General features: G+C 54.4%; 2 protein-coding genes across 2 annotated transcripts in view; one reads left to right on the forward strand and one right to left on the reverse strand.

The window, feature by feature from the left end:
• The window catches only part of LOC309565354 (mitochondrial inner membrane m-AAA protease component AFG3L1-like), a gene marked incomplete at its 5' end in the record, with an annotated part of 59,861 nt that extends 54,516 nt beyond the window's left edge, over positions 1-5,345 (reverse strand). Inside the window, one exon of the mRNA XM_082270269.1 lies at positions 5,265-5,345. Coding sequence (XP_082126395.1) covers positions 5,265-5,345 — 81 coding nt within the window. The remainder of the gene's footprint in view (positions 1-5,264) is intronic.
• A 2,000-nt stretch (positions 5,346-7,345) lies between these two features.
• The window catches only part of TCF25 (TCF25 ribosome quality control complex subunit), a 50,820-nt gene continuing 34,686 nt past the window's right edge, over positions 7,346-23,479 (forward strand). The window contains 5 exon segments of the mRNA XM_082270232.1: positions 7,346-7,593; positions 15,810-15,938; positions 18,357-18,428; positions 19,327-19,469; positions 20,255-20,320. Of these exon segments, the coding sequence (XP_082126358.1) occupies positions 7,426-7,593; positions 15,810-15,938; positions 18,357-18,428; positions 19,327-19,469; positions 20,255-20,320 (578 nt within the window). The 5' untranslated portion in view covers positions 7,346-7,425.

Here is a 23,479-nt window from a genome sequence, read left to right on the forward strand (position 1 = left end):
TTCCCCTGTCACTTCCCTCATCTCCGCTCCTTCCCCTGTCACTTCCCTCATCTCCGCTCCTTCCCCTGTCACTTCCCTCATCTCCGCTCCTTCCCCTGTCACTTCCCTCATCTCCGCTCCTTCCCCTGTCACTTCCCTCATCTCCGCTCCTTCCTCTGTCACTTCCCTCATCTCCGCTCCTTCCCCTGTCACTTCCCTCATCTCCGCTCCTTCCCCTCTCACTTCCCTCATCTCCGCTCCTTCCCCTCTCACTTCCCTCATCTCCGATCCTTCCCCTCTCACTTCCCTCATCTCCGATCCTTCCCCTCTCACTTCCCTCATCTCCGCTCCTTCCCCTCTCACTTCCCTCATCTCCGCTCCTTCCCCTCTCACTTCCCTCATCTCCGCTCCTTCCCCTCTCACTTCCCTCATCTCCGCTCCTTCCGGTCACTTCCCTCATCTCCGCTCCTTCCCCTCTCACTTCCCTCATCTCCGCTCCTTCCCCTCTCACTTCCCTCATCTCCGCTCCTTCCCCTCTCACTTCCCTCATCTCCGCTCCTTCCCCTCTCACTTCCCTCATCTCCGCTCCTTCCCCTCTCACTTCCCTCATCTCCGCTCCTTCCCCTCTCACTTCCCTCATCTCCGCTCCTTCCCCTCTCACTTCCCTCATCTCCGCTCCTTCCCCTCTCTCTTCCCTCATCTCCGCTCCTTCCCCTCTCACTTCCCTCATCTCCGGTAATAAATATAAAAGCGGATCACGGAGCCGCGATCGCCGTCATTTACATCTCATACACCCGCCGCCGCTTTTATATTTATTACCGGAGATGAGGGAAGTCACAGGGAGAGGAGAGGAGATGTTTGATGTTCCAGCCGAACTGTTTTAATGTTACCGCCGCAAGTATAACATTTCACACAGTGCAGTGATATTTTCCTACCCTCCGAGCATGCGCACTCCTCAAATACTTTGCTGTTCAGTTACGTCTCCGGGGCTCTGAGCATGCGCACTGCTGCACTGCTCAGCTGTTTCACACAGGAAGTGACGAGGTATGGATTCTTCACGGGGTATGGTTTTTTAACGTTACACTGGCGCTGAGTACCCGGAAGTGATGTCATCAGCTATGGACGCCGGTCATGACATCACTTCCGGGTTTTTACATGGAGATCCGATCAGAGATAAATGCGGCTTGGATCGCTCTTTTCCTCGGTGGCCGTGCAGGATGGATGACCGGTGGGACAGGAGACCCAGGCAAGCCGCGGAAGGTGGAGGGGGGGGGGGGACATCCCCTCCCGCTCCTTGTAATGACAACTGAGTAGCTTCTCAGCCCCATCGATTGTCATTACAAGACAGCCGACCATCGGATCTAAACAGCGGTCCCGGGTGACCCCTCTAGCTGCACCCCTCCCCCCGATACAACCCCCCGAAGCAATATCCGTCATATCTGCAAGTTTGTGATCAATACTTCAAATAAAGTGAATATCGGCTCCACCAATAATCAGTCGATCCCTACTATGGACCGAATCGCATGAAAATCAGACCAAAGTAGTGCAGGGATGAACATTCATTGGAGATCTCCCAGTCCCGAGTCCCCAGTTCAAGTCCCAGTCCAGGGGGGGGGAGGCATTCAGGGGGACGACACTCCTCGGGGGGGGGGGGGAGGCAGTCAGGGGGGACAACACTCCTCGGGGGGGGGAGGCAGTCAGGGGAGGGACACTCCTGGGGGGGGGGCAATCGGGGGGGGACACTCCTCAGGGGGGGGCAGTCAGGGGAGGGCCCTCCTCGGGGGGGGGGGGGGCAGTCAGGGGAGGGACACTCCTCGGGGGGGGGGCAGTCAGGGGAGGGACACTCCTCGGGGGGGGGGGGGGCAGTCAGGGAAGGGCCCTCCTCGGGGGGGGCAGTCAGGGGAGGGACACTCCTCGGGGGGGGGGGGGGGCAATCAGGGGAGGGACACTCCTGGGGGGGGGGGGGCAATCAGGGGAGGGACACTCCTCGGGGGGGGGCAGTCAGGGGAGGGCCCTCCTCGGGGGGGGGCAGTCAGGGGAGGGCCCTCCTCGGGGGGGGGGGGGGGGGCAGTCAGGGGAGGGACACTCCTCGGGGGGGGGGGGGGGCAGTCAGGGGAGGGACACTCCTCGGGGGGGGGGCAGTCAGGGGAGGAACACTCCTCGGGGGGGGGGGGCAGTCAGGGGAGGAACACTCCTCGGGGGGGGGGGCAGTCAGGGGAGGAACACTCCTCGGGGGGGGGCAGTCAGGGGAGGAACACTCCTCGGGGGGGGGGGCAGTCAGGGGAGGAACACTCCTCGGGGGGGGGGGCAGTCAGGGGAGGAACACTCCTCGGGGGGGGGGGGGGGCAGTCAGGGGAGGGACACTCCTCGGGGGGGAGGCATTCAGGGGGGACGACACTCCTCGGGGGGGGGCAGTCAGGGGAGGGACACTCCTCGGGGGGGGGGGGGCAGTCAGGGGAGGGACACTCCTCGGGGGGGGGGGGGGCAGTCAGGGGAGGGACACTCCTCGGGGGGGGGGGGCAGTCAGGGGAGGGACACTCCTCGGGGGGGGGGGGGCAGTCAGGGGAGGGACACTCCTCGGGGGGGGGGCAGTCAGGGGAGGGACACTCCTCGGGGGGGGGGGGGGGCAGTCAGGGGGGATGACACTCCTCAGGGGGGGGAGGCAGTCAGGGGGGACGACACTCCTGGGGGGGAGGCAGTCAGGGGAGGGACACTCAGGGGGGGGAGGGGGGTCAGGGGAGGGACACTCCTCAGGGGGGGGGGTCAGGGGAGGGACACTCCTCGGGGGGGGGGGGTCAGGGGAGGGACACTCCTCGGGGGGGGGGGGTCAGGGGAGGGACACTCCTCGGGGGGGGGGGGTCAGGGGAGGGACACTCCTCGGGGGGGGGGGGGGTCAGGGGAGGGACACTCCTCGGGGGGGGGGGGGTCAGGGGAGGGACACTCCTCGGGGGGGGGGGGGGTCAGGGGAGGGACACTCCTCGGGGGGGGGGTCAGGGGAGGGACACTCCTCGGGGGGGGGTCAGGGGAGGGACACTCCTCGGGGGGGGGGGGGTCAGGGGAGGGACACTCCTCGGGGGGGGGGGGGGGGGTCAGGGGAGGGACACTCCTCGGGGGGGGGGTCAGGGGAGGGACACTCCTCGGGGGGGGGGTCAGGGGAGGGACACTCCTCGGGGGGGGGGTCAGGGGAGGGACACTCCTCGGGGGGGGGGGGTCAGGGGAGGGACACTCCTCGGGGGGGGGGGGTCAGGGGAGGGACACTCCTCGGGGGGGGGGGGTCAGGGGAGGGACACTCCTCGGGGGGGGGGGGTCAGGGGAGGGACACTCCTCGGGGGGGGGGGGGGGGGGTCAGGGGGGACGACACTCCTCGGGGGGGGAGGCAGTCAGGGGAGGGACACTCCTTGGGGGGGGGCAGTCAGGGGAGGGACACTCCTCGGGGGGGGAGGCAGTCAGGGGGGACGACACTCCTCGGGGGGGGAGGCAGTCAGGGGGGACGACACTCCTCGGGGGGGGGGAGGCAGTCAGGGGAGGGACACTGCTCGGGGGGGGGAGGTCAGGGGAGGGACACTCCTCGGGGGGGGGAGGCAGTCAGGGGGGACGACACTTCTCAGGGGGGGGGCAGTCAGGGGAGGGACACTCCTCGGGGGGGGGGATCAGGGGAGGGACACTCCTCGGGGGGGGGGATCAGGGGAGGGACACTCCTCGGGGGGGGGATCAGGGGAGGGACACTCCTCGGGGGGGGGATCAGGGGAGGGACACTCCTGGGGGGGGGGGGATCAGGGGAGGGACACTCCTGGGGGGGGGGGGGGCAATCAGGGGAGGGACACTCCTCAGGGGGGGGCAATCAGGGGAGGGACACTCCTGTGGGGGGGCAGTCAGGGGAGGGCCCTCCTCGGGGGGGGGGGCAGTCAGGGGAGGGCCCTCCTCGGGGGGCAGTCAGGGGAGGGCCCTCCTCGGGGGGCAGTCAGGGGAGGGCCCTCCTCGGGGGGGGGGGGCAGTCAGGGGAGGGACACTCCTCGGGGGGGGGGGGGGGGGGCAGTCAGGGGAGGGATACTCCTCGGGGGGGGGGGGGGCAGTCAGGGGAGGGACACTCCTCGGGGGGGGGCAGTCAGGGGAGGGACACTCCTCGGGGGGGGGGGCAGTCAGGGGAGGGACACTCCTCGGGGGGGGGGAGGCAGTCAGGGGAGGGACACTCCTCGGGGGGGGGAGGCAGTCAGGGGAGGGACACTCCTCGGGGGGGGGAGGCAGTCAGGGGGGACGACACTCCTCAGGGGGGGAGGCAGTCAGGGGGGGGACACTCCTGGGGGGGAGGCAGTCAGGGGAGGGACACTCCTCGGGGGGGGGGGGGGGGCAGTAAGGGGAGGGACACTCCTCGGGGGGGGGGGGCAGTAAGGGGAGGGACACTCCTCGGGGGGGGGGGGGCAGTCAGGGGAGGGACACTCCTCGGGGGGGCAGTCAGGGGAGGGACACTCCTCGGGGGGGGGGGGGCAGTCAGGGGAGGGACACTCCTCGGGGGGGGGGGCAGTCAGGGGGGACGACACTCCTCGGGGGGGGGGGGGCAGTCAGGGGAGGGACACTCCTCAGGGGGGGGAGGCAGTCAGGGGAGGGACACTCCTCAGGGGGGGGAGGCAGTCAGGGGAGGGACACTCCTCAGGGGGGGAGGCAGTCAGGGGGGGGACACTCCTGGGGGGGAGGCAGTCAGGGGAGGGACACTCCTCGGGGGGGGCAGTCAGGGGAGGGACACTCCTCGGGGGGGGCAGTCAGGGGAGGGACACTCCTCAGGGGGGGGAGGCAGTCAGGGGAGGGACACTCCTCGGGGGGGGGGGGGGGGGTCAGGGGAGGGACACTCATCAGGGGGGGGAGGCAGTCAGGGGGGACGACACTCCTCGGGGGGGGGGGGGGGGCAGTCAGGGGGACGACACTCCTCGGGGGGGGGGGGGGGGGCAGTCAGGGGAGGGACACTCCTCGGGGGGGGGGGGAGGCAGTCAGGGGGGACGACAGTGAAAAAAATAAAGCCCGGAAGTGTTATCAGGTGATTGGGGGGGGAGGGGATTTGTGTCCCCACTGGGGAGATTCCCCCTCTCTGTGTATCCGGTGATCCTCCTCACAGTAACAAATACAACAGACCCCGCCCCATCATAAACTCCCCCCCTCACTGTAGAGACATTTCCTCTTACTTCCTGTTGTGTCACCAGAACCGGAAGTGAGGAGAAATCTCCCTGAAGGGGACACAAGGACTCCTCGGTCTCGAACAATGACAAAGTTCTGAAGAAGAATTTCCTCCTTACCTGTTGGGCCCCAACCCCGCACACCGGGCCCCTCCACCTCCGCACCCCTCCGGCCAGCAGCCTCCGGAGCCCCGCACTCATCTTCCTACCCGGGGCTGAGGCAATGTCACTGACACCGATCCCGGCCTGACTCCGCCTCTGCCTGACTACTTCCATCCAATCACAAGGCCGGACTCTGCGCAGGCACTGATATAGACACCCTGACCGGGGTCCTGAGGGGAAGGCCGTCGGCTGTCCTTCACTTATTATCTTCCGTGCAGAAACAAGAAAACAGGCAATGCGGTTCCCAGAGAGAAGAAACACAGAGAGGGACAGCGGAACACAACTTGTAGGATATTGTGATATAAAAGGACCCCCCCCCCCCCCACTTAGGAGACACTTCTCACTTCCTGCTGTGTCACTGAGGGATGTATAGGAGGGGATTTCACCCACTTAGGAGTCACCAGGACGGGAAGTGAGGGGAAATCGCCCCATAGAGACACCTGTATAACAGGGGATTTCCCTCACTTCCTGTTGTGTCACTGGGACAGGAAGTCAGGGAGAATTACCCCAATGGGGGAACCATTACATGGGGTGGGGGGAACAGGAATGTGCATGCAGAGGAGTCACATGGGGGGGCTCCAGTTTGTTATAAATGGGGGCAGAGATTATAGTGACAGGTCGGGGTTCAGGTGTTGATGGGGGTCCCCAGAAGCTGACACTTCATTTGTTCCTTCATTTTGTGTGAGAAGATTTCCATCTCTGACCATCCAGACAAACAGACCGGCCCCAGGCTGATGAATCGGGGGAGAACTGAGGGGGGAAAGGAAGATTATCGACTTCCTTCTTCAGACCCCCAACACAGTAATCATGTCCCCCCGCCATATTTATGTATATATATATATTTCATGTGTGTATATATATAAAATGTATGTGTGTATGCAGTATATATGTAAATTTATGTAGGGGGACTCATTATTTTATTAACATTAGTGGGGGTCGATCGCACGTGTACTCAGCAGTGATAATCGGTTAAACGGTTTCTCGTACTGTAATCTCGCTTTGTCTCAGGAGATTACAGGCGCCCCATTCACTTCTATACAAAACTTCTCCTCTGATCTCCGCTTCATAAATAGGGTGCCGGAGGAGATAATTTTCCCCGGAGGACTGCAGAGAAGCCAACGGTGAAAACAATTCACAGTTTCATAAATGGACACCGACCGTATGAGTGGCCAAACTTTGGACTATAGCTTTCCATTGGAAGAGAAATTCTGTCCCATTCTCACCGATCTTATCAAGAATTGAAGAAATTCGACTCACGGAAAATATTTTTCACACATTGAATAAAACAAAGAAACTTTTTCATCTAAAATGGAATCCGTGGTTCACCAAATGCATAAACGACACGCCTATATATTTCCATATCGTACCTTCGTTATATTCTCTTTTTCTAACGAAATTCTCCCATTACTTCCTAATAATTACTTTTTTTTTTTTTTTGTGTTTTTTATTTTTATTGGCACTTTACATTATACAACTATGACACATATATAAAACAACAATATGTTTTCCATAATCCAAGGATATAAAAAGTATGACCAAAGATTGTACAGATTATATTTTGTTTACTATCTGCAATGTTTTGCTTCTATGTGAAAACCGTCTCAGTTTTCGTCATATAATACGATCTTTGTAATACAAATTATTTTTTCAATAAAAGTTTGTAATAATATTAGAATGACAATTCCTCTCTCTGACCACCAGGTGGCGCTCTGTCCCCATAATCTGCTTGTATAATATTTAGAATATTTCCTCTCTCTGACCACTAGGTGGCGCACTGCCCCCATCATCTGCTTGTATAATAATATTTAGAGTGACGATTCCTCTCTCTGACCACCAGGTGGCGCTCTGTCCCCATATTCTCCTTGTATAATAATATTTAGAGTGACGATTCCTCTCTCTGACCACCAGGTGGCGCACTGTCCTCATATTTAGAATGACGATTCGTCTCTCGGACCACCAGGTGGCGCTCTGCCCCCGTATTCTGTAAAGTAATGATTATCGCCCTCTAGCGCCCAGAAGGCGGAAGGACGCGCTGGTATCGCGCATGCGCAGTGTGTTCGGCGCTCGCTCCTGAGGTGACGGCTGCGTTGCTCTCCGGTGTCGGGCGGAATTCTCAGCCATGTCCCGCCGGGCTCTCAGGAGGCTCCGCGGGGATCAGAGGGGCCAAGAAGAGCCGGGGGGCCCCGAGGAGGAGGAGGAAATTCTCCCGCCGGAGCCACGAAACCGGAAGAACCGAGGAAACCGAAAACTATTGGAGGAGCGAGGAGTGAGCAACCCCTTCCAGCTGGTGAGTGCTGCCACCTAGAGGAGGGAAGAGGAACTGCAGGGGGGAGGGGTGAGTGCTGCCACCTAGAGGAGGGAAGAGGAACTGCAGGGGGAAGGGGTGAGTGCTGCCACCTAGAGGAGGGAAGGGGTGAGTGCTGCCACTTAGAGGGGGGAAGAGGAACTGCAGGGGGGAGGGGTGAGTGCTGCCACCTAGAGGAGGGAAGAGGAACTGCAGGGGGAAGGGGTGAGTGCTGCCACCTAGAGGAGGGAAGAGGAACTGCAGGGGGGAGGGGTGAGTGCTGCCACCTAGAGGGGGGGAGGGGTGAGTGCTGCCACCTAGAGGGGGGGAGGGGTGAGTGCTGCCACCTAGAGGAGGGAAGAGGAACTGCAGGGGGAAGGGTTGAGTGCTGCCACCTAGAGGAGGGAAGAGGAACTGCAGGGGGGAGGGGTGAGTGCTGCCACCTAGAGGAGGGAAGAGGAACTGCAGGGGGAAGGGGTGAGTGCTGCCACCTAGAGGAGGGAAGGGGTGAGTGCTGCCACTTAGAGGGGGGAAGAGGAACTGCAGGGGGGAGGGGTGAGTGCTGCCACCTAGAGGAGGGAAGAGGAACTGCAGGGGGAAGGGGTGAGTGCTGCCACCTAGAGGAGGGAAGAGGAACTGCAGGGGGGAGGGGTGAGTGCTGCCACCTAGAGGGGGGGAGGGGTGAGTGCTGCCACCTAGAGGGGGGGAGGGGTGAGTGCTGCCACCTAGAGGAGGGAAGAGGAACTGCAGGGGGAAGGGGTGAGTGCTGCCACCTAGAGGGGGGGAGGGGTGAGTGCTGCCACCTAGAGGAGGGAAGAGGAACTGCAGGGGGGAGGGGTGAGTGCTGCCACCTAGAGGGGGGGAGGGGTGAGTGCTGCCACCTAGAGGAGGGAAGAGGAACTGCAGGGGGAAGGGTTGAGTGCTGCCACCTAGAGGAGGGAAGAGGAACTGCAGGGGGGAGGGGTGAGTGCTGCCACCTAGAGGGGGGGAGGGGTGAGTGCTGCCACCTAGAGGAGGGAAGAGGAACTGCAGGGGGAAGGGGTGAGTGCTGCCACTTAGAGGGGGGAAGAGGAACTGCAGGGGGGAGGGGTGAGTGCTGCCACCTAGAGGGGGGGAGGGGTGAGTGCTGCCACCTAGAGGAGGGAAGAGGAACTGCAGGGGGAAGGGGTGAGTGCTGCCACTTAGAGGGGGGAAGGGGAACTGCAGGCTGGAGGGGGAAATGGGTGAGTGCTGCCACCTAGAGGGGGGAAGGGGAACTGCAGGGGGAATAATGGGTGAGTGCTGCCACCTAGAGGGGGGAAGGGGAACTGCAGGGGGAAATGGGTGAGTGCTGCCACTTAGAGGGGGGAAGGGGAACTGCAGGGGGGAGGGGTGAGTGCTGCCACCTAGAGGAGGGAAGGGGAACTGCAGGGGGAAATGGGTGAGTGCTGCCACTTAGAGGGGGGAAGGGGAACTGCAGGGGGGAGGGGTGAGTGCTGCCACCTAGCGGGGGGAAGAGGAACTGCAGGGGGAAGGGGTGAGAACTGCAGGGGGAAGGGGTGAGTGCTGCCACCTAGAGGGGGGAAGGGAGACTACAGGCTGGGGGGGAATGGGTGAGTGCTGCCACCTAGAGGGGGGAAGGGGTGAGTGCTGCCACCTAGAGGGGGGAATGGGTGAGTGCTGCCACCTAGAGGGGGGAAGGGGTGAGTGCTGCCACCTAGAGGGGGGAATGGGTGAGTGCTGCCACCTAGAGGGGGGAAGGGGTGAGTGCTGCCACCTAGAGGGGGGAAGGGGTGAGTGCTGCCACCTAGAGGGGGGAAGGGAGACTACAGGCTGGGGGGGAATGGGTGAGTGCTGCCACCTAGAGGGGGGAATGGGTGAGTGCTGCCACCTAGAGGGGGGAATGGGTGAGTGCTGCCACCTAGAGGGGGGAAGAGGAACTGCAGGGGGGAGGGGTGAGTGCTGCCACCTAGAGGAGGGAAGAGGAACTGCAGGGGGAAGGGGTGAGTGCTGCCACCTAGAGGAGGGAAGGGGTGAGTGCTGCCACTTAGAGGGGGGAAGAGGAACTGCAGGGGGGAGGGGTGAGTGCTGCCACCTAGAGGAGGGAAGAGGAACTGCAGGGGGAAGGGGTGAGTGCTGCCACCTAGAGGAGGGAAGAGGAACTGCAGGGGGAAGGGGTGAGTGCTGCCACCTAGAGGAGGGAAGAGGAACTGCAGGGGGGAGGGGTGAGTGCTGCCACCTAGAGGGGGGGAGGGGTGAGTGCTGCCACCTAGAGGAGGGAAGAGGAACTGCAGGGGGAAGGGGTGAGTGCTGCCACCTAGAGGAGGGAAGAGGAACTGCAGGGGGAAGGGGTGAGTGCTGCCACCTAGAGGAGGGAAGAGGAACTGCAGGGGGGAGGGGTGAGTGCTGCCACCTAGAGGGGGGGAGGGGTGAGTGCTGCCACCTAGAGGAGGGAAGAGGAACTGCAGGGGGAAGGGGTGAGTGCTGCCACCTAGAGGAGGGAATGGGTGAGTGCTGCCACTTAGAGGGGGGAAGAGGAACTGCAGGGGGGAGGGGTGAGTGCTGCCACCTAGAGGAGGGAAGAGGAACTGCAGGGGGAAGGGGTGAGTGCTGCCACCTAGAGGAGGGAAGAGGAACTGCAGGGGGGAGGGGTGAGTGCTGCCACCTAGAGGGGGGGAGGGGTGAGTGCTGCCACCTAGAGGGGGGGAGGGGTGAGTGCTGCCACCTAGAGGAGGGAAGAGGAACTGCAGGGGGAAGGGGTGAGTGCTGCCACCTAGAGGGGGGGAGGGGTGAGTGCTGCCACCTAGAGGAGGGAAGAGGAACTGCAGGGGGGAGGGGTGAGTGCTGCCACCTAGAGGGGGGGAGGGGTGAGTGCTGCCACCTAGAGGAGGGAAGAGGAACTGCAGGGGGAAGGGTTGAGTGCTGCCACCTAGAGGAGGGAAGAGGAACTGCAGGGGGGAGGGGTGAGTGCTGCCACCTAGAGGGGGGGAGGGGTGAGTGCTGCCACCTAGAGGAGGGAAGAGGAACTGCAGGGGGAAGGGGTGAGTGCTGCCACTTAGAGGGGGGAAGAGGAACTGCAGGGGGGAGGGGTGAGTGCTGCCACCTAGAGGGGGGGAGGGGTGAGTGCTGCCACCTAGAGGAGGGAAGAGGAACTGCAGGGGGAAGGGGTGAGTGCTGCCACTTAGAGGGGGGAAGGGGAACTGCAGGCTGGAGGGGGAAATGGGTGAGTGCTGCCACCTAGAGGGGGGAAGGGGAACTGCAGGGGGAATAATGGGTGAGTGCTGCCACCTAGAGGGGGGAAGGGGAACTGCAGGGGGAAATGGGTGAGTGCTGCCACTTAGAGGGGGGAAGGGGAACTGCAGGGGGGAGGGGTGAGTGCTGCCACCTAGAGGAGGGAAGGGGAACTGCAGGGGGAAATGGGTGAGTGCTGCCACTTAGAGGGGGGAAGGGGAACTGCAGGGGGGAGGGGTGAGTGCTGCCACCTAGCGGGGGGAAGAGGAACTGCAGGGGGAAGGGGTGAGAACTGCAGGGGGAAGGGGTGAGTGCTGCCACCTAGAGGGGGGAAGGGAGACTACAGGCTGGGGGGGAATGGGTGAGTGCTGCCACCTAGAGGGGGGAAGGGGTGAGTGCTGCCACCTAGAGGGGGGAATGGGTGAGTGCTGCCACCTAGAGGGGGGAAGGGGTGAGTGCTGCCACCTAGAGGGGGGAATGGGTGAGTGCTGCCACCTAGAGGGGGGAAGGGGTGAGTGCTGCCACCTAGAGGGGGGAAGGGGTGAGTGCTGCCACCTAGAGGGGGGAAGGGAGACTACAGGCTGGGGGGGAATGGGTGAGTGCTGCCACCTAGAGGGGGGAATGGGTGAGTGCTGCCACCTAGAGGGGGGAATGGGTGAGTGCTGCCACCTAGAGGGGGGAAGAGGAACTGCAGGGGGGAGGGGTGAGTGCTGCCACCTAGAGGAGGGAAGAGGAACTGCAGGGGGAAGGGGTGAGTGCTGCCACCTAGAGGAGGGAAGGGGTGAGTGCTGCCACTTAGAGGGGGGAAGAGGAACTGCAGGGGGGAGGGGTGAGTGCTGCCACCTAGAGGAGGGAAGAGGAACTGCAGGGGGAAGGGGTGAGTGCTGCCACCTAGAGGAGGGAAGAGGAACTGCAGGGGGAAGGGGTGAGTGCTGCCACCTAGAGGAGGGAAGAGGAACTGCAGGGGGGAGGGGTGAGTGCTGCCACCTAGAGGGGGGGAGGGGTGAGTGCTGCCACCTAGAGGAGGGAAGAGGAACTGCAGGGGGAAGGGGTGAGTGCTGCCACCTAGAGGAGGGAAGAGGAACTGCAGGGGGAAGGGGTGAGTGCTGCCACCTAGAGGAGGGAAGAGGAACTGCAGGGGGGAGGGGTGAGTGCTGCCACCTAGAGGGGGGGAGGGGTGAGTGCTGCCACCTAGAGGAGGGAAGAGGAACTGCAGGGGGAAGGGGTGAGTGCTGCCACCTAGAGGAGGGAAGGGGTGAGTGCTGCCACTTAGAGGGGGGAAGAGGAACTGCAGGGGGGAGGGGTGAGTGCTGCCACCTAGAGGAGGGAAGAGGAACTGCAGGGGGAAGGGGTGAGTGCTGCCACCTAGAGGAGGGAAGGGGTGAGTGCTGCCACTTAGAGGGGGGAAGAGGAACTGCAGGGGGGAGGGGTGAGTGCTGCCACCTAGAGGAGGGAAGAGGAACTGCAGGGGGAAGGGGTGAGTGCTGCCACCTAGAGGAGGGAAGAGGAACTGCAGGGGGAAGGGGTGAGTGCTGCCACCTAGAGGAGGGAAGAGGAACTGCAGGGGGGAGGGGTGAGTGCTGCCACCTAGAGGGGGGGAGGGGTGAGTGCTGCCACCTAGAGGAGGGAAGAGGAACTGCAGGGGGAAGGGGTGAGTGCTGCCACCTAGAGGAGGGAAGAGGAACTGCAGGGGGAAGGGGTGAGTGCTGCCACCTAGAGGAGGGAAGAGGAACTGCAGGGGGGAGGGGTGAGTGCTGCCACCTAGAGGGGGGGAGGGGTGAGTGCTGCCACCTAGAGGAGGGAAGAGGAACTGCAGGGGGAAGGGTTGAGTGCTGCCACCTAGAGGAGGGAAGAGGAACTGCAGGGGGGAGGGGTGAGTGCTGCCACCTAGAGGGGGGGAGGGGTGAGTGCTGCCACCTAGAGGAGGGAAGAGGAACTGCAGGGGGAAGGGGTGAGTGCTGCCACTTAGAGGGGGGAAGAGGAACTGCAGGGGGGAGGGGTGAGTGCTGCCACCTAGAGGGGGGGAGGGGTGAGTGCTGCCACCTAGAGGAGGGAAGAGGAACTGCAGGGGGAAGGGGTGAGTGCTGCCACTTAGAGGGGGGAAGGGGAACTGCAGGCTGGAGGGGGAAATGGGTGAGTGCTGCCACCTAGAGGGGGGAAGGGGAACTGCAGGGGGAATAATGGGTGAGTGCTGCCACCTAGAGGGGGGAAGGGGAACTGCAGGGGGAAATGGGTGAGTGCTGCCACTTAGAGGGGGGAAGGGGAACTGCAGGGGGGAGGGGTGAGTGCTGCCACCTAGAGGAGGGAAGGGGAACTGCAGGGGGAATAATGGGGGAGTGCTGCCACCTAGCGGGGGGAAGAGGAACTGCAGGGGGAAGGGGTGAGAACTGCAGGGGGAAGGGGTGAGTGCTGCCACCTAGAGGGGGGAAGGGAGACTACAGGCTGGGGGGGAATGGGTGAGTGCTGCCACCTAGAGGGGGGAAGGGAGACTACAGGCTGGGGGGGAATGGGTGAGTGCTGCCACCTAGAGGGGGGAAGGGGTGAGTGCTGCCACCTAGAGGGGGGAATGGGTGAGTGCTGCCACCTAGAGGGGGGAAGGGGTGAGTGCTGCCACCTAGAGGGGGGAATGGGTGAGTGCTGCCACCTAGAGGGGGGAAGGGGTGAGTGCTGCCACCTAGAGGGGGGAAGGGGTGAGTGCTGCCACCTAGAGGGGGGAAGGGAGACTACAGGCTGGGGGGGAATGGGTGAGTGCTGCCACCTAGAGGGGGGAATGGGTGAGTGCTGCCACCTAGAGGGGGGAATGGGTGAGTGCTGCCACCTAGAGGGGGGAAGGGGTGAGTGCTGCCACCTAGAGGGGGGAATGGGTGAGTGCTGCCACCTAGAGGGGGGAAGGGGTGAGTGCTGCCACCTAGAGGGGGGAAGGGGTGAGTGCTGCCACCTAGAGGGGGGAAGGGAGACTACAGGCTGGGGGGGAATGGGTGAGTGCTGCCACCTAGAGGGGGGAAGGGGTGAGTGCTGCCACCTAGAGGGGGGAAGGGGTGAGTGCTGCCACCTAGAGGGGGGAATGGGTGAGTGCTGCCACCTAGAGGGGGGAAGGGGTGAGTGCTGCCACCTAGAGGGGGGAAGGGGTGAGTGCTGCCACCTAGAGGGGGGAAGGGGAACTGCAGGCTGGAGGGGGGAAGGGGTGAGTGCTGCCACCTAGCGGGGGGAAGGGGAACTGCAGGCTGGAGGGGGGAAGGGGTGAGTGCTGCCACCTAGCGGGGGGAAGGGGAACTGCAGGCTGGAGGGGGGAAGGGGTGAGTGCTGCCACTTAACGGGGGGAAGGGGGGACTGCAGGCTGGAGGGGGAAATGGGACTTGGGGGGGTCTGATGGGGATTGGAGGAGAACTACAGATCCCAGGAAGGTATATATATATATATTTATGATAGAAGAAGGATTTATTACTGAGCCTACCCCTCCCCCCTCATCTCCAGCTGTGAGGACTTGCTGGGATTTGTAGTTGCAGCTGTTGGGTCTTAATTTTTTTTTCTCTAAAACAGACTCAGAATAAACAGGGGGTTGTATAACACTCCCCTCCCCCCACACTGACAATGCTGCTCTTTCCTCCAGAGTGGGGGCGCTCTAATACAGGAGGTGCGTTTTACTGATCACCGGGTAACAACAGAGGGAGGAAAAAATATGTTTGGTTTGGGGTTGAAGCGCCTCTCGCTCGCCGTTTTGTCATATAAGGCCCTCCCACCCTCGCCGCTCGCAGTGATCAGCGGTTCGCTCGGTCCCGGGGATACGGAACATCACTGATCCCGGGAAAGATCCGGTGATGCCATTCTGTCAGGAAAAAGTATTTACAAAATTTTATAACAAAAACTAAGAAAAAAGCTTTTTTTTTTCTTTTTTTTTAATTTTTCAAACTTTTTTTTTTTTTTAGCAAAATATAAATCCCCCCTCCCCCCCCCCCAGTGGTGATTAAAAATCACTAAAATGAATTTCTATTTGTGTGGAGGATGATGATAAAAACATCATATGGGTACAGTGTTACATGACTGAGTCATTGTCATTCAAAGTGTGACAGCACTGAAAGCTGAGATTGGGCTGGGCAGGAAGGGGGGGTTTCCCGGTATTGAAGGGGTTAATACCACTTTAATCAATATATTTCCCCTTCCTGGTTCCCCCCCCCCCCCCCATCAACATCATAATAAAATTATAAAAAAAAAATCAACTTTAATTCTATCCTTCCTTAGACCTGATGATGTCATCACTGAGTTTCTGTGCTTCTCTATGCAATGCAGGCAGATAATGTCTGCTGGGAGGGGCCAGCAGGGGGCGGTACATAGCTTCCTGACATCATCACAGCCCCCGCCCTCAGCACTCCTCTCAAGACCCCTCAGTCCTGATGCAAGCAGTGGGAGGGGTTAATGCTTTTATGGGTGTTCCTAGGCAGGCTGTATTTGCATAGGAAACTCCCACATGTGATGCTGAGTCTCCATAATGGAAAGGACTGAAAGCTAATTAATAAAAGGGGCGGGGCCATGGACAGCCAGGCTGGGAAGGAAAGAGTGGGACGTCCTCCAGCGTGGAGAGTAGGTGGGGCTCTGTGTGATTTGCTGCAGCTTCTTATTGTATGAAGTGACTCCTCCTTCTGATGAGGATGGAAGAATAACTTGTGAGTGAACACTATAGAGGTAGTCCCCTCTGTGCCTGTCATAGGCCCACCCCTGCAGAGTTGAATGGTTGTTCTGGCTCCGCCCCTGCAGAGTCGAATGGTCGCTCCGCCCCTGCAGAGTCGAATGGTCGCTCCGCCCCTGGAGAGTCGAATGGTCGCTCCGCCCCTGCAGAGTCGAATGGTCGATCTGGCTCTGGCTCTGCAGAGAGTCTATTGGTCGGTCTGGCTCAGGCTCTGCAGAGAGTCTATTGGTCGGTCTGGCTCTGGCTCTGCAGAGAGTCGAATGGTCGGTCTGGCTCCGCCCCTCTATGTTAAGCACACCACTCATTATGTGTAATTTTGTTGCAGATCACTGACCCGGATGAAGATCACCACAATGAGCCGGACTCCGCCCCATCAGCTCCGTCCAGGCTGACGGATGAAGAGGAGGCAGACGGAGAGGAGGCTCAGGAAAATGGGCGGAGCATCTCCTTCCAGGTATAGATGTCCAATTAAAAGTATTTTACACTAATGGGTGGAGCCTGATAGGATAAATCGCCTCCCTGCTTGTGTTATCTCTTGGGCCGTCCCTTCCATTGGAGGGTTGGATGGAAGGTCAGGTGTCCATCGACCAGTAGGTGGAGCTACTCACAGGAATACATTATGGGAGATTTACTACAAGTGGAGCCCAGCAACCAATCAGCTTCCAGGTTTTATTGTCAAAGCCTCATTGAAGAAGCTGAAGTTAGAAGCTGATTGGCTGCCAGGCACAGCTGCACCACATTCTGCACTCTCCAGTTTTAGTAAATCTCCTCCAATGTATCTTCTCCTCCTCTAGTATAACTTATGACCTATCAGAAGTCCTTTTGTCTATATTGGGTATTAACCCTTTGTTGTGTGCTCCAGTGTGGGCTTCGGCATCTGAGGGTTTCCCGTGCAGATCATTTAGTCACAGCCATGTCAGATTTTAACCACTTGCCGACCGCCGCACGACTATTTACTGCGGCAGTCAGCCCCTACTGGGCAAAGCGACGTAGGGCTACGTCACTCGCCCACGAGCCTCTAGGGGGCGAGCGCATGCCGCTCGTTCCCTAACATCCCCGCACGAGTGACTGGCGGCTCCGATGTCTTCCGGTCACTCGCGATCTCCCGCTGGGGAGGGAGAAAGGCAGGCGGCTAATGTAAACACAACCGCCTGTCATTCCCTCCTGATGTAACTGCAGAGACTGTATGATCCTGCTATGTAGGATCGTATGTCTCTGTGGTTACATCACAAGCCACGCCCTCCACAGTTAGAATCACGCCCTTAGGGATACATTTAACCCACTGTTTACCAATAAATTAACCCCTTCCCCGCCAGTGTAATTTTTACAGTAACAGTTCATATGTATAGCACTGATTACTGTAGTAATGTCACTGGTACTCCCAAAAGTGTAAAAAATGTCAGTCAGGGGTCCGATCTGTCCGCCGCAATGTCGCAGTACCGCAAAAAAAATCGCAGATCGCCGCCATTACTAGTTAAAAAAAAAAAACAATAAAAATAACATAAATCTTTCCCGTAGTAAACGCAATAACTTTTGCACAAACCAATCAAAATACGCTTATTGCGATTTTTTTTCTCCAAAAATATGTAGCAGAAAACAAATTGGCCTAAAATGTTTAAATTTAGATTTTTACATTTTTTTTTTTTTTTGGGGAATTTCATATAAAAAAAATGGGAAAATTGTTATTTTTTTCAGAATTGTTGCTCTTTTTTTGTTTATAGCGCAAAAAGTAAAAATCGCACAGGTGATCAAATATCACCAAAAGAAAGCTCTGTTTGTGGGGAAAAAAGGACGTCAATTTCGTTTGGGTACAGCGTCACACGACCGCGCAATTGTCCGTTAAATTCACGCAGTGCGGAATCGCAAAATAGGGCCTGGTCTTTGAGCAGCCAAATCCTCCGGGGCTTAAGTGGTTAAAAAGATTTTCTCTGTCTCTGTACTCCAGCTTTGATAAATGGTTAAAAACTCTGGACAAATACACCCCCAGAAGAAGACTTTCGGTCGAAACGCGTATGGGTTTTTGGAGTCCATATGTCATGCTGTACACACGTGTTTTCTCTAACCGTCTGTACTTCTATCTATTTTTAATGCTTGTCCTAACAATAATGTTTTTATAGAATTGTTATTATTCTATTTCATACCTATTGTGTTTTTTACTTGGATACAATAAAAAGTAAACTTTTATATATCTCTTTGCATCTACATTTTCCATTTCACCTCCTGGATATCGCAACATCCCTTTCCCTGTTTTGCCAATCCCTTTTGGGATTGATTGTCCTATGTTATAGTTTTGGGATCGATACCACAATTGGCTCAATAGAGTGGAATATAGTATTTTTTCTTATATATAATTCCATTTGTAATCAGAGCCTTCTATTGGGAAATCCCCAGACTGAGTTCCATTGAACTCTAGCAGCACACACAATGGTTTTATATCCTGGGAAGAATGGAGATCTGTGACTGTACCGCTTCCCTGCAGCGCTGTACTGCTTCCCTGCAGCGCTGTACCGCTTCCCTGCAGCGCTGAACCGCTTCCCTGCAGCGCTGAACCGCTTCCCTGCAGCGCTGTACCGCTTCCCTGCAGCGCTGTACCGCTTCCCTGCAGCGCTGTACCGCTTCCCTGCAGCGCTGAACCGCTTCCCTGCAGCGCTGTACCGCTTCCCTGCAGCGCTGTACCGCTTCCCTGCAGCGCTGTACCGCTTCCCTGCAGCGCTGAACCGCTTCCCTGCAGCGCTGTACTGCTTCCCTGCAGCGCTGTACTGCTTCCCTGCAGCGCTGTACCGCTTCCCTGCAGTGCTGTACCGCTTCCCTGCAGTGCTGTACCGCTTCCCTGCAGCGCTCACTCAGTAATCTGTGTCCATCTTCTCTCCAGGCTGAAACAACTAACAAAACAAAGAAGAAGAAAAAGAAGAGGAAAGCTAAAAAGATGCCAACAGACAGTCAGGTAGGTTGGTCAGGTGTGTACAGAATCACCAACACAAGACAGGCAGTCCTGGCCGGGGACTTTTTTTTTTGACCTCCTGTGGGGACAAATAAGAATGAAGGAGAAGATATGGAAGTGACTTATTCTTTTTCTTTGCCATTTGTATAATAACATCCTGTCAGGAAGGGGATATTACATAATCTAGCTTCAGCTGCAGCCGTAATCTTGGTACCAGTCTTTACCTCCAGCAATCAGCTGTCCAGTAAAAATGATCCAGGGGGCCCTACAGCTGCCAGATCACTTGTATGGTACAGAGAAGGGCCACCCACGGTGGTTGCTGGGCTCTCCCATTTCTCCAGAGAGCCCGGGACCCCGGTAAGGCCCCTTTCACACTTGTGCGACTTGTCATGCGATTTGAGACTATCCATTACTAGTAAATAAAATTAAATAATAAAAATTACATGAATCTTTCCTATAGTTTGTAGATGCGATAACTTTTGCACAAACCAATCAGAATACGCCTTTTGGGATTTTTATTACCAAAAATATGAAGCAGAATACAAATTGGCCTAAAATGGTGAAAACAATTAGAATTTTATTTTATTTTATTTTTTTATTGGGAATGTTATACAGCAGAATGTGAAAAACATTTTTTTTTTTTTTTTCAGAATTGTCGCCCTTTTTTTGTTTATAGCGCAAAAAATAAAAATCGCACAGGTGATCAAATATCTCCAAAAGAAATCTCTGTTTGTGGGAAAAAAAGTACGTCAATTTTATTTGGCTACAGCGTTACTAAATAATATTTTTCAACCCCAAGGGGCCACCACAGGAATCCAATAAACCCGTAATCCTAAAATCTTTGAGTTTTTGTCCATTTTTCTGTGTCTGATGATAAAATTCTCTGTTTCTCCCTCCACAGATGGACGGCAGCGCAGAGAGTAAGGATGAGTTGGGGGATATTGACAGCATTCTGGAGAGAATCGAGAGCACCAATGGCGTCACCTTCCAGGGACAGAGCACCGGAAACACCGACAGCCGCCCCTTACTATACGTGGAGCACAGGTAGAGGAACCGCACCGAATATAACGTCTCCGTGCCGCTACACCTGATGGGGACCTTTATTCTATATAAGAGCGATCCTGTCAGCTACTTCGTCTTATACAGTATATACAGGGGATGTATATAGTGATGTATATAGGTGCTGTATACAGGTGATGTATATAGGTGATGTGTATATATAGGTGATGTGTGTATATATAGGTGATGTATATAGGTGCTGTATACAGGGGATGTATATAGGTGATGTATATAGGTGGTGTATACAGGTGATGTATATAGGTGATGTATATAGGTGATGTGTGTGTATATATAGGTGATGTATATAGGTGATGTGTATATATAGGTGATGTGTGTATATATAGGTGATGTATATAGGTGATGTGTGTGTGTATATAGGTGATGTGTATATAGGTGATGTGTATATAGGCGATGTGTATATAGGTGATGTGTATATAGGTGATGTGTGTATATATAGGTGATGTGTGTGTATATATAGGCGATATATATAGGTGATGTGTATATATAGGTGATGTATATATAGGTGATGTGTATATAGGTGATGTGTATATATAGGGGATGTATATAGGTGATGTGTATATATAGGTGATATATATAGGTGATGTATACAGGTGATATATATAGGTGATATATATAGGTGATGTGAAGTGAATATATTCCTCCTGTTATTACGGATTCCTCTGATTTGCAATGTTTCTCCTCATACATCTGGGAGGGGGTGAATACTTTTGAATACTTTTTATAACATCTTTATTTTTCTTTTCACACAGAAATTTGAACCCGGAGACGGAACTGAAGAAATATTTTGGCTCCCGCGCTGTTATGGGAGATCAGCGGTGAGATTATAGAGATTATTATTATTTATTCCTGGGTCGCTGCTCTGTACACGTTACCTATAAAGGGGAACTCTGCTTTGGGGGGAAATACAAAGTAACAAAGTAAAGAAATAATAATATAGCGTATACAATCGCTACACGAGTCATATTGTGAAGGAATGTTATTAGAAATTATTTTTTCTTTTCAATCTGCAGCCGCTGTAATTTTCTGTAAAATGCAATATGGCCACCAGGAGGCGCTCTGTACACAGATGGTATGCAGAGCCCCGCCCCTAGAAATGTACACAGATGGTATACAGAGCCCCGCCCCCAGAAATGTACACAGATGGTATACAGAGCCATGCCCCCAGAAATGTACACAGATGGTATACAGACCCCTCCCCCAGAAATGTAATTTCCTGCTTGTGTGATAGTGCAGCCAGTGAGCCAAAGATACAAGTCAGATTTTGAGCATCCCCTGCAACACAAATGTCACTTTTAGTGAAATACTTCTAAAGGAAAATCACATCTGAAGGGATGCAGACCCCGCCTCTTTCCTCATTAGAGCCCTGCAGGTGCAGCAGCTGATTGATAATTATAAAGTCACTCCTATTCACATTTACTCTGGACACAGAGAAATAAACAGATATTTCTTCAGAATAACAAAAGGAAGGAATCTGCAACAAAGTTTGTTATAATCCCTGCAATGTACAGAGATCACCCAGAGAGAGGGAGGGGTTTATCCTCAACAAAAGGGGAGTAACTTCAACCTCTTCCATCCCCCACACGTGTATAAACGTCCTCGGACAGGAGGGGGGATATCTCTGTCATCACTGCAGCTATGATCAAGAAATAATTTTTTAGGGTCAGAGATTTCCTACAAAGTAAAAGTAATCCAAGTAGCTAGAGAGCCGCTGGATTACTTTTGCTTGGGGCTCCTCCCCCCCTCCCTCCCTCCTCCGCCTTTTCTGAAGTCTCCTGTGCAATCAGGGGGCCCGGTAAGAATGCAACCAGCGGATTCCGGCTCTGGGCACACAGTGAGAGGAGGAGTCGGGGGTGTTCCTTACACTGTGACATCAGAAAGCCACAAGGAGTTCCTCAGTTCTATGATTACCTCACCGTTATCAGCCAATAAGATCGATCTGTGTCTGATTGGACGCCAGAGGAGAGATCTCTCCATAAAGAGGACCTGTCACAGCCAATGATATTACAAGTTGTAGAATTGTGAGGAAAATAATGAATTTAATCCATTTTGGAATAAGGCCGTAATATAAAATAATGGAAGTTCTAAGAAATTGAGTGTAATAATTTGTGTCTGTGCGCAATAAAGTGTATTTATTCCTAAAAATTAAATTTGAAGAAACGCTGCACAAAAATTGCGTAACATAAAAATACGCAACGCCCACCATTTTATTCTCTAAATAAATTAATTTTGGCGCCAGATCTTTTTTATAAAATTTAAAAAATTATAAATAATGTTTGGAGGTTCTAAGAAATTGAGTAATATATTATATTATTATTATATATTTTTATATAATATATTGTGTCTGTGCGCAATAAAGTGTATTTATTCTTAAAAATTGAGTAACATAAACTATGCAACGCCAACCATTTTATTCTCTAAATAAATTAATTTTGGCGCCAGATCTTTTTTATAGAATTTAAAAAAATATAGATAATGTTTGGAGGTTCTAAGAAATTGAGTAATATATTATATTATATTATTATTATATATTTTTATATAATATATTGTGTCTGTGCGCAATAAAGTGTATTTATTCCTCAAAATATCATTTGAAAAACCGCTGCACAAAAATTGCGTAACATGAAATATGCAACGCCCACCATTTTATTTTCTTAATAAATTGATTTTGGTGCCAGATCTTTTTATACAGTTTAAAAAAATTAAAAAATATATATAATGTTTGGAGGTTCTAAGAAATTGAGTATAATATATTGTGTCTGTGCGCAATAAAGTGTATTTTTTCCTAAAAGTTGCGTAACATAAAATACGCAACGCCCACCATTTTATTCTCTAAATAAATTAATTTTGGCGCCAGATCTTTTTTATACATTAAAAAAATTATAAATAATGTTTGGAGGTTCTAATAAATTGAGTATAACAATTTGTGTTTGTGCGCAATAAAGTGTATTTATTCCTAAAAATAAAATTTGAAGAAACGCTGCACAAAAATTGCGTAACATAAAAATACGCAACGTCCACCATTTTATTCTCTAATTTGATTTTGGCGCCAGATCTTTTTTATACAATTTAAATAATGTTTGGAGGTTCTAAGAAATTGATTATAATATATTATTTCTGTGCGCAATAAATTGTATTTATGCCTAAAAATTTAATTTGAAAAAACACTGCACAAAAATTGCGTAACATAAAATATGCAACGCCCACCATTTTATTTTTAAATAAATTGATTTTGGCACCAGATCTTTTTTATAGAATCAAAAAAATATAAATAATGTTTGGAGGTTCTAAGAAATGGAGTATAATATTTTGTTTCTGTGTGTAATAAATTTTATTTATTACTAAAAATTGAATTTGAAAAACCGCTGCACAAAAAATTGCGTAACATAAAATATGCAACACCCAATATTTTATTCTCTAAATAAATTGATTTTGGCGCCAGATCTTTTTTTTTATACAATCTAAAAAATATTAATAATGTTTGGAGGTTCTAAGAAATTAATTATAATATATTATTCTGTGCTTAATAAATTGTATTTATTCCTAAAAATAAAATTTGAAAAAACGCTGCACAAAATTGCGTAACATAAAATATGCCACGCCCACCATTGTATTCTGGAAGGATTGCGCTATGTATCATGTTTGGGGGTTCTAAGTATTTTTCTATCAATAAAATGATGTAGGAGAGGAATGCCAGGACTGGCCCGCCCCGCCCCCTGTAAGAACTCGATGACGCCTCAGCCTCACCTCTTCTCAGTCAGCTGTTCGCTATACACATCGGACCTCCAAAATGCCTTGTGCGCATGCGCAACGGTGCGGAAGTGACGAGGGTATAGCAATCTGAGCGGGTATAGCATTCTGTCACAACACCTGGACTGGAAGGGGTTGGAGCCTCCTCCCAGTGTTTATTGTTTCCTCCCTGTATACAGCTCTATGGTCCAGGAATGTGATTGGTTGAGTGACAGCGTTTTTTTATT

This window comes from Pelophylax lessonae (genome assembly GCF_965119305.1).
Source record: "Pelophylax lessonae genome assembly, chromosome: 10".
Classification (NCBI taxonomy): domain Eukaryota; kingdom Metazoa; phylum Chordata; class Amphibia; order Anura; family Ranidae; genus Pelophylax; species Pelophylax lessonae.